General features: G+C 33.0%; 1 protein-coding gene and 1 long non-coding RNA gene across 4 annotated transcripts; both read left to right on the top strand.

Annotated features, from left to right (window-relative positions):
* Positions 1 to 636: 636 nt before the first annotated feature.
* Positions 637 to 6,063, top strand: LOC133817009 (uncharacterized protein At2g33490-like). Of its 3 annotated transcripts, none has more exons than XM_062249388.1 (11): positions 637 to 1,087; positions 1,746 to 1,818; positions 2,054 to 2,128; positions 2,600 to 2,661; positions 2,781 to 2,849; positions 3,177 to 3,205; positions 3,280 to 3,487; positions 3,582 to 3,818; positions 4,139 to 4,192; positions 4,565 to 5,579; positions 5,873 to 6,063. In XM_062249388.1, the coding sequence occupies exons 1-11, from the start codon at positions 971 to 973 to the stop codon at positions 5,881 to 5,883; spliced, it is 1,950 nt and encodes a 649-aa protein (XP_062105372.1). In that variant the 5' UTR covers positions 637 to 970; the 3' UTR covers positions 5,884 to 6,063. The 3 variants fall into 3 exon arrangements, with proteins under 3 accessions (XP_062105372.1, XP_062105371.1, XP_062105373.1); XM_062249387.1 differs by having other exon boundaries at positions 5,864 to 6,063; XM_062249389.1 differs by lacking the exon at positions 5,873 to 6,063 and adding an exon at positions 5,685 to 5,854.
* A 3,807-nt stretch (positions 6,064 to 9,870) lies between these two features.
* On the top strand, positions 9,871 to 12,917 carry LOC133815787 (uncharacterized). Its single transcript, XR_009884837.1, has 3 exons — positions 9,871 to 10,653; positions 11,594 to 11,657; positions 12,817 to 12,917. It is a non-coding gene; the product is annotated as an uncharacterized LOC133815787 (long non-coding RNA).
* Positions 12,918 to 15,868: the final 2,951 nt, after the last annotated feature.

Raw genomic sequence — 15,868 nt, 5'->3', positions numbered from 1 at the left:
TATTAATGTTATTAATATCACAATTATTATTCTTGTGGAGTGGAGGGCAAAACCGGAATTTAAGAAGATGAGTGGAGAAGAATCTGACTGACCCACGCACCCACTAGCAGCGTGGTCAAACTTCAAACTAATATATTTATAGTTTATCGTTCTAGAACCGCTTCTTTCCTTGTCAGCATTCCCTATTCACCCAATCTCTGACTTTGACCGCTTAATCACTACTATATACTACTAATACTATGTGACTGACACTATCTCACCTGCCCACGTGTACCCTTTCTTTTCATGCCACGTCATTCTATTCAAATCTCCATTCTCACATTTTGACCCGATACTGACACCCCAACGGCCGATCCTAATTTAGTAATGTACTCCCGATCGTACCTGATTCGTCTCTCCCTCTCTCTCTTGCTTGAGCTAAAGGTAGTTGAATTACCAGAATTGTCCTTTCGCAATACGTGGCACTTCATCACTTGCTTTCTCCTCGTTTATTCACTTTGGTGTTTTTGTAATAATTCAGTTAATAAAAAAAACTAATTAATATATTTTAATTTTATTAAATGTATAGTTTCAACATTGTCCCAGTTTTTTTTTAATATAATTTAATTGAATTGAATTAATTTTTCTTTTTCTTTTTTTTTTTGTCAATAGATTTCTATTTTTGCTTTTTTCTTTGTTCTCTCTTTCTCTTTCTTTCTTTCTTGGTTGATCTATTACGAGTCGTTTTGACCAGAGACGAAGAAGCTAAACCAGTTGCTTTCGTCTTCTTCTTCTTCACTCTTCAATGTCGTTGAACTTGTGCAATTAATCTCGGCCCTGGGTTCTCAGATTTGAGGGCTGAAGTGTTTGTTCTCCGGCTTTACAAATTGGGGGAAGAGCAAGGAAGACGACGATTCGATTTGTGTGCCAGTGGGTTTTTTTTTTCCCCTCAATCTCTGGTTTTGGGTCATTGTGTTAGGGTTTGCGGGAAATGAAGTCGCCGCTTGATAAGCTGCGGAAATTCGCACTGCACAAGACTGATTCGTCTAAGGATAAGAGAAACTTGCAATCTTCGGCCCAGTTGGATGAGCTTGCTCAGGCTGCTAAGGTTAGCTTATTTTTTGCCCTAATTTAATTTAATTTTTCAGTACCATTTTAATGCTTAACACAGTCCCCCTAACTCGTTTAACATGGTGCTGGAAACAAGGTTTGTGAGTATATATATTTATATATATAGATATATTGTATATATAAGTTGTGGAACATTATTGCCTATTGCAATTTGAGGGCAACGGCACGGTCCATCGATTGTTGATAAATTTTTGTCTGAATTGAGTGTTCTTGGTATGGGTGTAGTAATTGCGTTTTAGTTTCCCCTGGATAATAATAATAGTAACATTTATACCCTTGTTTCCCTTTCCTAATAAGTTCGGCAAACTATGCCCGATTTATTAGTTAAGATATTTGTGGTGTTTTAAAGTTAGTTTTGTGTGCTTTAATTAACAGAAAAGGGTGTAAAGTTGAGGTCTTGCTGAAGATATTGGTGACCCAAATGCTACAATTTGTCATTGTAGAGGAAGATTGTAGATTTTGGTTTAAACTGAGCCTTGCCATAGTGGCAGGGGACTGGTTTTTCATATCAATAAGTACAATTATTTAGGCTTTGTTTCTCTTTAGTGACACATATGTCAACACAAAAATGCGTGTTTTCTATTAGCTCAGTTTCTTAATTGGTGTTCTCATTCAGCAAATGCTTAACTTTGTAGGACATGGAAGAGATGAGAGAGTGCTATGATAGCTTACTTTCTGCTGCTGCAGCTACGGCAAACAGTGCATATGGTAGACATTGTTATTTCGTATATACTTTAGTTGATGTCTCGAGATGCATTTTTTCCCCTTTTAGAAAGATTTGGGAATGTGGTTATATTGCTCTTATGATTCATTATTTGTTCACCTATTCAAACTCATGCTGCTAAATCATCATACGACGAAGCTAATTCCATATATAACTTGTTCAGCTTTGTTAAGCCTCATGTCATAGACTTTCCCCATTTGATCCTAGTTGCACTTGCAGAATTCTCGGAATCACTACGGGAAATGGGAACTTGTCTACTAGAGAAAACTGCATTACATGATGACGAAGACAGTGGTAAGTGGAGCAATGTGTTTTTCTTTTCTTGTTGCGGGATTGTTTACTGGAGCAAACTGCATAACGATCTGCAGTGACAGAGCCAGCTTTTTTCAGTTGGGGTGCAAATGAAGTCTACAAATTTGTTGGGGGGCAAAAGTATAATTTTTCATTTTTCAGCACTAAATTCATATTTTTTAAACTTAAATAATTATAAAAAAAATGAAAACATATGTAGTGGGGGGCTTGAGCCCTCCCAAGCCACTGAGTGGCGGATGATACTGAAGATAGTCCTAGTGCATACGCGTATTTTATTTTGTCTTTTGGCTAAGGATCACCCTGTGAAAATTTCCTCTCCCTCTCCCTCTCTATATGTAAATTTTTATTTGATTCAAGAAGATTCACAGTATATACTCAGTTCCTTTGTTTGAAATTTGTTTATTTCAATTTAGATATACCATTTAATGTAATGGATCTACATTGTGTTTGCAGGTAGAGTTCTGCTAATGTTAGGGAAATCACAATTTGAACTTCAAAAACTTGTTGATAGCTATGTGAGTGCAATAATTTTAATTTATTTATTTTTGGCGATTGAAATCATTAATGGGTTGCTTCAGGTGTACTTCCTTGAGTCCATTTTAGTGTTTTGGCTAATTAACTTCTGTACTTCCAGCGTGCTCATATATTTCTGACAATCACAAACCCATCTGAGTCTCTTCTCAATGAACTTCGGACAGTTGAGGTTTGTTCTTGGGGCTTGCTCTTTTTTATCATTTTTAGCCCTTAAGATGGTATATATTTCTATTTAGTGCTGTGTTTTCTGTTATCATCATAGACATGTTTTTTTAAAGGTGGTTGTGATACACAATGTTTCTTTTTCTCTTGATATTTCTGGTTCTAAAGGTAGTTGTGCTGTACAATGTTCTTGCATTTGATAGGTTTTCACCTGCAAAGTTATCCTGATTTTTTTTGGTATTTCATAGACAAGTTAACTAGGCTTATATTAATGCAAGTATTGTTTTCATTGCTTTTTACGTTGGGATTAAAGTTTTCATGTTCTTTGGTGCAGGAGATGAAGCGACAATGTGATGAAAAAAGGTTTGTACCTTCTAGTTTCACTAAATTTCATTTTGTAGAAGTGAATTTCATTTGACTTTGGAAGACTTTTTCAGGAGTGTATACCAATACATGGTGGATCAACAAAAAGAGAAGGGCAAACCAAAAGGCAGTAAAACTGAAAGTTTTAGCTCACAGCACCTGCGTGCAGCTCATGAAGCATATGATGAGGAGGCAACTTTGTGTGTTTTTCGGTTGAAATCTCTAAAGCAAGGGCAGTCCCGGAGCCTTCTCACACAGGCAGCTCGTCACCATGCAGCTCAGGTTTCTGTGCTTTTTTAGAAATTTAAATTTGAGTACCTTTTTTTCTCAACATACTGATGTTGTGACACTTTTTTTCCCCTCTCTACAAATTCAGTTGAATTTCTTTCGGAAGGGACTTAAATCTCTTGAGGCTATTGAACCACATTTGAGACTGGTTACAGAGCAGCAACATATTGAATACCAATTCAGCGGACTCGAAGATAATGATGGAGAAGATGGTGAGGATGATGGTGAGAATGAAATTGATTCTAATGAATATAGGGAGTTGAGTTTTGACTATCGACCAAATAGACAAGGGCTAGATGTTACAACTTCAAGGAATTCAATGGAGGTGAGGATCTAGTAAAAAGGGAAAAGGGGGAAAATAAAAAATAAAAAATTCGTTTATATTGAAGACTTGTGCTGCCTGCTCACATTTTGATTAGAGGATCCTATATTCTGCTCTGTTCCTTGCAAGTATTTTTCAGAATGTAGATTTGATGATTTGTAAATAATTGTGAAAAAGAAAAAAGGATGGAATAAACTAATTTGAATGACGATCAACTTCAGTATATTTTTTTTTTCTCATTGTTGCCTGTTTTTGTTATCATCTGCATCTTCCTTTCACCTTCTTTTGTCCTCCTTTGAAGACTTCCCTGACTTATTTGACAGGTGGATGATGATGGAAATTTGTCCCCCCAACCTTCAAAGGTGGAAAATGCAGAGGTATGATTCTACAGGACCCATCAGTGGAAATTTTTAGCTGCATATTGTATATTGTATTACTATTTTAACTCTGGGGCAACAGAAACAATCTGATTTGCCTAATTATTTAAGAACTTGCTTATGAGACCGTCATCCTGCTTAGGTTTCCAACAAGGTGAAAAAGGGTAAGAAAAAGTCCCATCCCTATTCAAAAAAAAAAGTGTGATCATTAGGCCATAAATCATGGGTATTTTCACGTTTCTTTGAAATAATGAAGTTTTTGGGATCTAACTTTTGTTATAATTTTCATGCAAATAGAAATTTCTTTATGTGGTTGGTATAAATATATTATTTTTTCTTTCCTTGACTATATTATTGTAACTTTTGCTGTAGATGATTCTAGATAGAAACCAGGGAGATTTCAAGGTTTCAAGTAGAGAACCAAGAGTTAGCAGCCACTCAGCTCCAATCTTCGCAGAAAAGAAGTTTGATCCAGCTGAAAAAGCTAAACAATTGCAACTTTTATCTTCCCGCAAATCTCACACATATGTACTGCCCACTCCTACTGATGCAATGGGTTTTGTGTCTTCAAGGAATAGCAGTTCAGCTATCCTCACCAAGCCAACAGGACGGACCCATAACTTGTGGCATTCTTCCCCATTGGAAGAAAAGAAGCTTGAAAAAGACATTGGGGATGTCACATTTTCTGTAGCCAATACCTCAAAAGCACCATTTGGACTAAAGGAGAGCAGCGCTAGAACTTCCACCCAACTACCTCCTCCTCTAGCAGAGGGTCTTGCACTACCTCAGCTCGATATGGTTAATACATCTGATTCTAAAAAGATTAAAAGACAAGCTTTTTCTGGTCCATTAACTAGTAAACCATCATCAACAAAACCTGTAGCCTCTATCAGTGGTCCCATTGCATCTGCTGAAATTCCTCAGCTAACATCTGGAGTGGCATCTCGGTTGCAAATGCCTCAGTCATCTTCATCCCCAAAAGTATCTCCAAGTGCATCACCTCCCCTTGCTTCCTCACCTAGGATAAGCGAACTCCACGAGCTTCCTAGACCCCCTGGTAGTTTAGCTGTTAAATCTTCAAGATCTCCTGGTTTGGTTGGCCACTCTGCTCCATTGGGCTTAAGAAATCAAGAGCTTGGTGCTACAAATAGAGTCAATATCGCATCTCCTCTTCCAATTCCACCATTGTTTGTGCCTCGAAGCTACTCCATTCCTTCAAGAAGTCAAAGGGAAATGGCTTTGCATGTAGCTAAACATTTTCAGTCTCCTCGTGGTTCGAGCAAGGCCGAAGATGTTACTTCACCTCCATTAACACCTATTTCTCTTTCCAACATCAACCCAGTACCAACGGTTTCAGAAGTGTCTTCTCAGTCTAGTCCAATACAAGGTGAGCACTTTCAAAGTATCCTAACTCTATTTGTATGGCACTTTCACATCCAATTTTCAAAAAAATAGCTCTTAATAACTCAGTTATGTATAATTAATTACTCAGGTGGTTAGGCATGTAGTTTGCTCAGAGAAGGTCTGGATTTACTAGTTCTCAAATACTATAGGATTAGGTCTTAGGTGGGGACCAAGTTTAAAATAATAAAAAAAAATATATGTACAGTCAATATAAGAAATTTATGTTGAAAATAGTAACACCACAGTTCTGAGTTGAAAGTTGTTCAGTGGATGCAGGTGGGAGATGATACCATGCCAACCATTAGGTGTTGAAGCTATCCATTTTTTTCTTGGTTTTTTTTTTTTTTTTTTTTTTAAATTTTGAGTGTACCCAGCTGAAGATTGTGTTGGGGGCTCTTTTGTTTTTGTCTGTAAATATATGATATGTTATTATCAAGTGTTTAGTTTCTGATCCTGATCTTTGTTTATCCTTATGTATTTGATTATGATGGAAACTAAACTCTACACAAGCTTTTTTTCTTTTTTCTTTTTTTTTAATTATCTGTCATGTCGTATATATCTTCTTCGTACGTGGAATTTTGTTTTTTTTTTTCTTTGGTTTCACTGAGTAATGAAGGAAAGATTTTGCATTAGTTAAATTTGGTTTATCTATTAGTCTCTATTGTGTTTGTATTTCAATATTATCTCGTTATTGTGTCGTAATCGTTCGTGTAAAATGTTATTATTTCAAAATTTGTTTTATTAAATGTAAATTTAGATTGATTTATAATTATTACAAAGTTAGCACAACATTATGTCACTTTGCACGCATCTTTTAATTTTCTTTAAAATTAAAATCACCATATCAATTGTTAAAAATATAATTGTTACTTGTTTATGACTTGATAAGAATTAAGACAATATAATGAACCAATATTCTCACCCAATATCTATATTTTTTTTAGTTTTATTTAAAAAGTAATTTATTATATTTATTAAATTATTATGATTGTCATAAATTTTAAGTAAATAAATAATATTATATGTATATATAAAAGAAGGGATAATAGCAATAAAACTACTCAAGGAGATACAAATCTTGTAATTAAATACTTATGTAAAGATTTCGACGAAAAAACTTCTCAATTAGTTACATTTCTTTCATTTAAATACTCTTGTAAAATTTGATGGCAAAACTAACAAAGTAATGGATTTTTTTGCACTTAACTCCCTTTGTTATGTCAATTGTTAAAATTAATCCTACAACACGCATAACAGTCTCTAATTCGTCCAAAATATTAAAAAAATTATTTTAATTCCTAAAATTTTAATTTTCAAATATTTTAATAATAATTAAAAATTTAGAAAAAATAAAGTATTTTAAATTCTAAAAAAATTAACACAAGTTATCTTTAAAACTCAAAAACATTAATTTGATGAAAAATCTAAATAAAATCATAAAAAAAATCATTTTGATTAATATATAAAACAATCTAATTTCATATTGATTAATTAGATTTTTCATTAAATTAATGTTATTTTTTTTAGTTTTTAAAATATATGTTTTAATTTTTTATGAATTTAAAATATGTTATTTATTTTTTTCGGGAATTTTTTTAAATTTTTAATTAATTTAAAAATTAAAAAAAATAGACAAATTAGAGGTTGTCATGTGTCTCATAGGATTAGTTTTAATGATTGATTTAACGATAGAGAGTTAAGTGCAAGAAAATCAACTACTTAAGTAGTTTATCCGTCGAAATTTTTACATGGGTATTTAACTCACAAAATTGTAACTACTTGAGTAGTTTTGTAATCAAATTTTTTACATAAGTATTTAACTACAATAATTGTAACTACTTGATTAGTTTTGCCGTCATTATCCCTATAAAATAATAACATAAATATAAAAATTATACCTAAACAATGTTTATGGTTTTTTCAAATATATATATGATAACATTTTAGATCATAAACTACACTAGATAATGTATAAAACAGTCGTGTTATTATTCAAATCACATATTTATAATTGAAGAAGAAACTTGTTTATTATTGATAGAAAATGAATGTTGTTCTAATTTCTTATGTAATTATATGTTTTCTTTATAAATATAAATAATAATTGTTTTAATAAAAATTAAGATTATGTATTATATATTATTATAATAATGATATTTTATAATATTTGAATTTATATTAATATAATTAATAAATATTTATTTTTAATAATTTTTAAATATATATTATATTAAATATTTGTAATATTTTGTTGAAATTAACAAAAAAAAAAATCATTAAAATCAAACACTTTTTATGTAGAAGATATATATATATATATATATACTAGGCAGAAGCAATGTGCAATGCACATTTACTTTAGTTTTAAATTGTCTATAGATTTAATAAAAGTTAGTTCACTGTTTTTTAAAATATATATACATAATAGAATGCTTTATAGTTCTATAGTATATATAAATAATTTCTACATATATATGACATCTAAACACAATATTGACATAGATATATATATTTACATGGCTACATGACATATATATAAATTATAATAATATTTAAAAAGAAACTAATAATATAAATAAAATAATAATAGAAAAGTCATAATGTAGACAATAATATACATGCATCAACTATTTTTTAGTTTCTAATGTATCTCGCAATGTCTTTTGGTGAATTTTATGAAGAAAAAAAGCATCAATCACTTGATAAAAAACAAACTATCACATAAATTTAGAAGATAAAAAAATGATATGTATGCATTTACTATTTTTTTTTTAAATATGATTTAATTATTTAAATTATCACAAAATATCTTTAAAATATCGTATTTAATTAATTAATTTTTTTTAAGTTTATGTTTGTTATAGTTTTTGAATTTTGCAGTAACAATAAGATATATATATATCATATGTTTAATATAATATTAATATTATACGTGCATTTTAAATTTAAGTTTGTCGTTAGGTGATAGTATATTATATTATATTATATATTTAATATGATATTATTATAATACGTGAAGTTTAAGTTGAATTAAATTTTATTTAAATTATATTATTTTTAAATAATTATTATTGTAAAATATCTTATTTTAATTTGTTTAATTATTTATTTATTTAATTTCATCTAACTTTAAATCATGTTTAAAATCTACCGTTAAATATAAGAATATTTTGTTAAAGTTAAGGAAAAATATAAATAAAAAACTGTAAAAACTAATAATTTTCGTTATCTACGCACTTTTTATATAGAAGAGAGTTTCTCAATGTGACCTTATGTGTTAATAACTAAAAATGTTACACAATATATGAGACAATCTTAAGTGATTTTGTATAATTATTTGTAATTGTATTGGGTTTTTTTTCCTTTTTAATTTTTTTTTTGGAAAATTTGTTGTTTTATTTGAATAAAGATAATGATATAATTTTCATCTTAATTTGTTATATTATTATATATATACATTTTTTTTTTCATGTAATGAAAGACGAGAAGATGAATGAACAAAGTAATTGTAACGCCCTGGCTACCCCAGAACAGTTACGGTGAAAGGTGGACCGGAAATTTGACTCGCTACCCGAGTCATTTGGTCAAAAATGTGCTCTAAGTGTAATTAACAGGTTAAGGCATAAAACCAATAAAAAGGAAATTGAGATTTTCATTACAAACTGCTTTGCAAAGCTAAACAAAACATTTACAAGTGGTTATCAGTACAAAATGGTCACTACTGTTGTAAAGTTACAATCCCGCCGACCTAAGCGGCAAAAATAGGGTAAACCCCCTAGTTCCTCTGAGAACGCCTTGGCCATGGTGGTCAAGCGGCCGCATATGTACACATCACCACATCAGCTCTCCACTCAAGGCTAGGTGAGCTTTTCTTTCCCTTTACCTGCACCACATAGCACCCATGAGCCAAAGCCCAGCAAGAAAACATAACACTTTTCATAAAACATTATTAAATGATTATCATTATAATCACACTGAACATAAAGCTTTCAAACAAGCGAGTGAACATCACATGATTCTGGCGGGGCAGAGTGGCTGCTAGGTAAGCCACTAGCCTCCAAGCGCTTATTTCATTCATCGACCCTCGGGGTCGGTCTGGCATTAATGCTCTTTGAGTCATTCAATGCTAATAGTCAATTAGATCTAATCTCCGTTGGCTTGCGCGATACACGCTAAGGCCGTTCTAACTAATGAGTCAGCGCTACGTGACCAGTGTAATATCCAACATTTTCATTATACATTTTTTTATTATAAATCAGAGTTTTAATACATAAAATGTACAAGTTTACAAATTTAAGAAATAGTAATGGAAAAATAGTGTTTAAAATATCATTTTATGTTTTTAATGAGATTAAAGAGAGAGAAACTTGAGTAGTCAAGTATAGGACCCGAATGTCATATAATTTTAATTGGGGATTTTTATAAAATTAAGAAAGTTTTGCTAAAGGACTTATTTGAAAAGAATTTTAATATTTTGGGTCCAAGTGTAATTTTTAAAAAAATAATAATAAATAAATAAATAAAATAAAATAAAAGGCTTCAGCCTTTCTTTTTACCCGAGCCCCTCTCTCTCTCTCCTCAGAAAACCCCTCTCTCCCTCTCTCCCTCTCTCTCTCTCTCTCTCTCTCTCTCTCCTCTACGTATCACTGTTGCCGACGACGCAGGAGTACTTTCCGGCCACCATTTTTAGCCACGCGCCGGACCGTTGGATTCAGAGGCCTCCGAACTATCGACCCACGCGGGAATCTAGAGCTCACTCGCCGATTAAACGCCTCAACCACTCGATTTAAGTTCGGCCACCCCGCGACTTTAAAGTTGCGATTCGGCCACCTCGGGCATCCGTTTGCCGATCCGTCACCACCATCGTGTTCCTCGTGTTGTGGGCTTCAAAACCCAATAACTTGTTCCTACATCTACCATAGTTGGGTGGTGGGCCCACCACGAGCCACCGCGATCCACCGTAGATCGACGGTCGAAACTTAGTGTTCGAGGTTCCGAAGTACGTTTTGAGTCTCAGAAAATCATCGTTTGACTTATTGTGGAACCCGATCATTTTGGTATAATTTCTTTAACCTATATATTGTGATTTAATTGTGATTGATTAGAGTAATTGTTATTATGTGTATTTATAGTATATAATTATATATTATTGATATATGGAATATTTTCTGTAATTTACTGGCTGTCTGGGATTATATATATTTTTGATACAGGTTTTGATTTTGGAATTGTCCACTTTATAGCCGTTGTGCTGTCTAATTTTCTAGAAAATATTAGATATTAAATAAAGTATAAAAATACATATTTAATTGATTTTATATTAATATGGAAATTATTATGATTAAGTAATTTTAATTATTATTGTTATTATTTTGTTAAGTAAATCAAGAATACAGATTCATATATATATATATATATATATATATATATGAAAAGTATGATTTATAGTAAACCTATTATCTAACCATTATTATTGTATATTAATATTTGAATATTAAAATAATATCAAATATTAGTTTCTTACAGTTATTGATATTTGTAAGACCAGTGAAGTTTGGAGAAAGTATATTTATTATATCACTGGAATTGATATTATGACTAATTAATAATAATATAAATATTTATATTTATATTATTATCATTATATTGATTATTACAACTTTATGTTAAAAATATGATTTCTTTTATAAAATGACTATTTGAATATATACATCCATATACGTATTGCTATTGAAGTATTTTGTTATTAATATCGAAATAAGTTTAATTATAGACGATAATTATTATTTTTGTTGGGATTATTATTATTATTATCATAAGGGTACATTATCTTATGAGCAAGGTTTAAAGCATGGTTTTATATGAAGAGTTATTTGCATTACGTTGATAATAATTTATTATTATCATTTATATAGTTTCTGGTATTATTAATATACACTATCAATAGTGTATATTTATGATTTTGATAGAATTTAATAAATGATGTGCCTTGAATAGGATTTGTATGGATTTGATTGATTGACTCTTGGTGAGGAATTTTAAAATAAGCTAAGGACCTAAGGTAAGTAAATCTCACCTTTTGTGCTTAAGTGTAAGATGCATGACTACATTGATTGTGTACATCTGATGAGTTAAGTATGGTATGATGATGATGCATATGATAAGTATGTGAAGAATGGTTATATGAACACCATAAGGGTGTTGTGTGATATGTAATTGATGAATTCTGTGATATGTGAAAGATGTCTTACTTGGTTAAGAATGATATGAATTATGTGCAAGTATGTGTTCTTATGTTGATGGATATGTGGATTACTCTATGTTCATGATTTGTTATATGTTATGATATATGAAGCGTTTAAGTTTTTAGGCTGGAAACCTTAGACCTGAGCCATAGCTCTACGTTAAGGTATAACAACGCCACCAACCCAAAGCTTCATGTATTATGACTAAAGATGTTTTGAGTTATATGAGATGTGATACAATGCCTTGATTGAATACCATCAACATGAATCATGAACATGAACATTGGCATTTCAGCATCAGCATGTATGCATGGCATGTACAGTTATGTGATACATTATTATGTGATATAAGACCATGCATATGAATATGAAAAAAGTTACGAAATGCCTTGAAAAGTTTTATGTAAAGTTAAACATTTTAATGACACAAGGCTTAAGCAAAGTGATAATAAGATGTTAAAAAGGGTGCCACTGTTTCGATGAAGCAATCAAGTAAGTTCAGTAAAGAAGACGGAAGTCTATAAGACTTATAGTGGCTGCCCACTAGTGTGGGCTAGGTCAGAGTTGACCATTCAGATATGTTTGCCATGTTTCCGTCTTTCTCCTCCATATGTGTAATAAGTATGGTAGCTATGGCAATGATGAAATGAGTGTTATGATGAGCCTAGCTGAGATGATGGCTAGCCGGAGGAGAACCCATGGGATTCTATATGATATGTGTAACAAGCCCTGCAGGCATTGGCTGAATCAAACAGTGTGCACAAGTGATATTGGGCCCATAAAAATGTGAAACTAAAAGAAAGAGCATAAAAGTAAAGTTTGAAAGTGCATGAGCAATAAATGAAATTCATAAGTATATAAGTCAGCATATTAGTATATGTGCACTACAAACTCACGACATTCATGTGTATGTGTATGCATGAGATTTGCTTACTGAGCGTTAGCTCATTATGTTATTTTCCAACATTTTTCCAGGTGTGGCTTTAGCTGTTGAGCAACTTGTGGAGCACGGACTCAGTAGCAATGCAATAATGGTTTAGAGTTTTCATATGGCTGCCTTAAATTTAAAGTATTCATACGTGTAATAATTTCTACTAATAAGTTTATATAAAAGTTTTAAATTTTTATGTATTTCTTCGTATCATTTTATTTAATTCTTTTGGTCAAGTGCCTTACATACTCGTAAACCCTAGAATTACGAGTATGTGGCAGACGTACCCTACCTTAGGGACGTTACAACCAGTGTCCAGTATTACTGCCGAACCTGACTAATAAGTCACAGCTTCACAGTTAACACTAACACCTTTGCCAAATCTGACTGATGAGTCAGTGCAACGTGACCAGTGCCCAGTACCATTGCCGAACCTGACTAATGAGTCACATTTTCACAATTGATACTATCACCTTTGCCAAATCTGACTAATGAATCAGTACCATGCACAAGTGAGCATATATGCTAAGCATTCTGTATTCAATCCATGTCCATATTCACACAACCAACATGCCTCATGAATATCCATGCATGTCACACTTGGGGTGCAGTTTTCTTACCTCTGGTCCGAGCAAGAATGAATAAAAGAACAACCCTGAGAATGATCGATCTTTTGGTCATTTAGCGGTTACCTGGTCATAACCAATTATGGGATTCCATCAATAAAATGAACAATAAAAGGTTCCCAAACCAAAACCTAACCTCCGGGATATCAAACACTACTCAACCGGGTAGTAGGTTCAACCTCGAGGCCTTAGGTTTGAATCCCCATGCTAAAAACACTATTCTGGCCAAAATTCCCTGTTGGGCCGGGGCCCACCCTAGCCGCGCCGCGCCGCGCCTCCAAACAGAGGCGGCCACCCTCCTGACAGGCACCATGGGTCGCGGCTCACCTACGCCAGGCCGCGGCTCATTATGCCTAACAGCCCAGAAATCAGCACACACCAGCAGCCTCCTCCAGCGGTTTCCCTCTCAACTCAGCCCTTCAAATCAACTCAAAACCTCAACCTAACACCCATTTAAACCTCCAAACATCACCCACAACTCACCCTCATCATAACCCAAGTAAAACACCACAAAAACTCCCCTTGATTCCAACTTTCCACGCCTAAATCTAGAGCTGAAAACTTAAAACGAAAACAGAGTATAACCAGAAAAATAATGGATAAAACTCACCTCAAATTCGAAACCAAACCCTCTTCAATGGCTGAACTATGTCTACAACCTTAGCCCCTTGATCTCCTAGCTTAATTCCACACCTTGAGCTCAAAACTCCAAAGAGGAAAATGAGAGAGATGGACGTACGGGAAGGATGAAGAAACTCTGTTTTTGCTCTGTTTTGTACGGTTTCTACAGCCATCTAAACCATATATATATATCCAAACCCCAAATGACCAAAGTACCCCTAGGTCTTTTAAAGCATCTAAACCAACTCAAGGGTAATTTTGGTACTTTCCACCTACACCGTTGATCATAATTAACGCTTCCCAATCCCCGCTAATCTTAATATTCTCAAACACCAATAATTCACATCCCCTTACCCTTTAATGCCCGGTAACACTCTAATCATTAAAAGCACCCCGAGACTCACCCCGAGCCCCGAGCATAAGCCTGTTATGACCAAATCGATAATTAACATTCCTTGATCGTCTCATGCCAAATGGCTCGAGAAAACCCACATCATAATGTGGTCTCTAATCATATCACCAACATGCGTGCAAATAAACAATTTACCCTCAACAGGCCAAATTACCATCACACCCCTGTAATAAGAAACATGGACTCACATGCATGCATTTCACATCATATCATAATATAATCAACATATACATGCATTTATCAATTAATAACATAACTAAGCAAGTATGGCCCTCCCGACCTACTATTCATGCCGTTAAACACATCGGAGAATTCGGGGCATTACAGTAATGATGAAATGTGCTCCATCTATTGTATTAGGGGTGAATATTTAACCCGCAAAATCCGAAAATATTAGAAACCCGATCGATCCGAGCTCGAGAAACCTGATTTTGCAAAAAAATTGAAAATTTCAGATGCACCGGAATCGATCCGAACCCAATCAAGTTCGAGTTCAAGTTTAGTATTTTAATGGTCTAAGGGTTCGGGCTAAACCCGAAACCCGAAAAGGAATCCGAAATTATGTGTTTGAAATTATGTTTTTATAGATTATTGTTTTATGATTTTTGTGTGAAATAAAATACTTGTCTAACCAAAAATAAATTAACAATTATGCTTTTGAATGTTGACATGTTGCTGTAAATTATTTTATTTTGGTAAAAATACATGACAAAAGTTAAAAAAAAACTCAAGAAATGACATTTTTGTAAAAAATGTTGTCAAAGCCCAGGATATTTCCCACCCGAACCCGACTCGACTCCACCTGAAACTCGAAATCTAAAAATACCCTAAATTCAAAAAATGTATCGGACAGGTTCAATACCATTTTCGTCTACCCAAACCCAACAACTCGAAAACCCGAAATCTCGCCCGATATGCAGCCCTATATTATATAGTAGATTTTGTATAATATAACATTTTTACAAAATAGTGTCGATTTTTACGAATGATGTCGTTTCTTAGAATAGTGTCGTTTTCTTGTGAAGTTATCGTTCTTGACAGATGATTTCGTTTTTAAAGAGTTTGTCCTTTCTCCGAAAATATGTCCCCCGCCAACCCCAAAAAAAATGTCGTTGTCTTTTTATTGATGTCGTGTTTATGAATTAATGTCGTTCCTTTTTTTAATTATAAAAATAGATATAAATTAATGTATGAAGATACAGTTGGGCCAATTGTTGGTAAGGAAATTTTAGACAGTATGTGTAATAACATACTTAATTTTTTTTAAATGCCACCATAAAATAATCTCTCATATATATGCCATTTTAAAATTTTGGACAAAAATACCCATATCAAGACCCCTCACCTTCTCTCTTCCCAGCCAAACCGAACTCTTTCCTCTTCCCAGCCAAACCAAATTCTTCCCTCTTCCCAGCCAAACTCTCTCATTATTTTCTC

Source organism: Humulus lupulus, chromosome 2 (assembly GCF_963169125.1).
Source record: "Humulus lupulus chromosome 2, drHumLupu1.1, whole genome shotgun sequence".
NCBI classification, from domain to species: domain Eukaryota; kingdom Viridiplantae; phylum Streptophyta; class Magnoliopsida; order Rosales; family Cannabaceae; genus Humulus; species Humulus lupulus.
The sequence above is the reverse complement of the archived record's forward strand: the minus strand, read 5'-3'. Positions and strand labels throughout refer to the sequence as shown.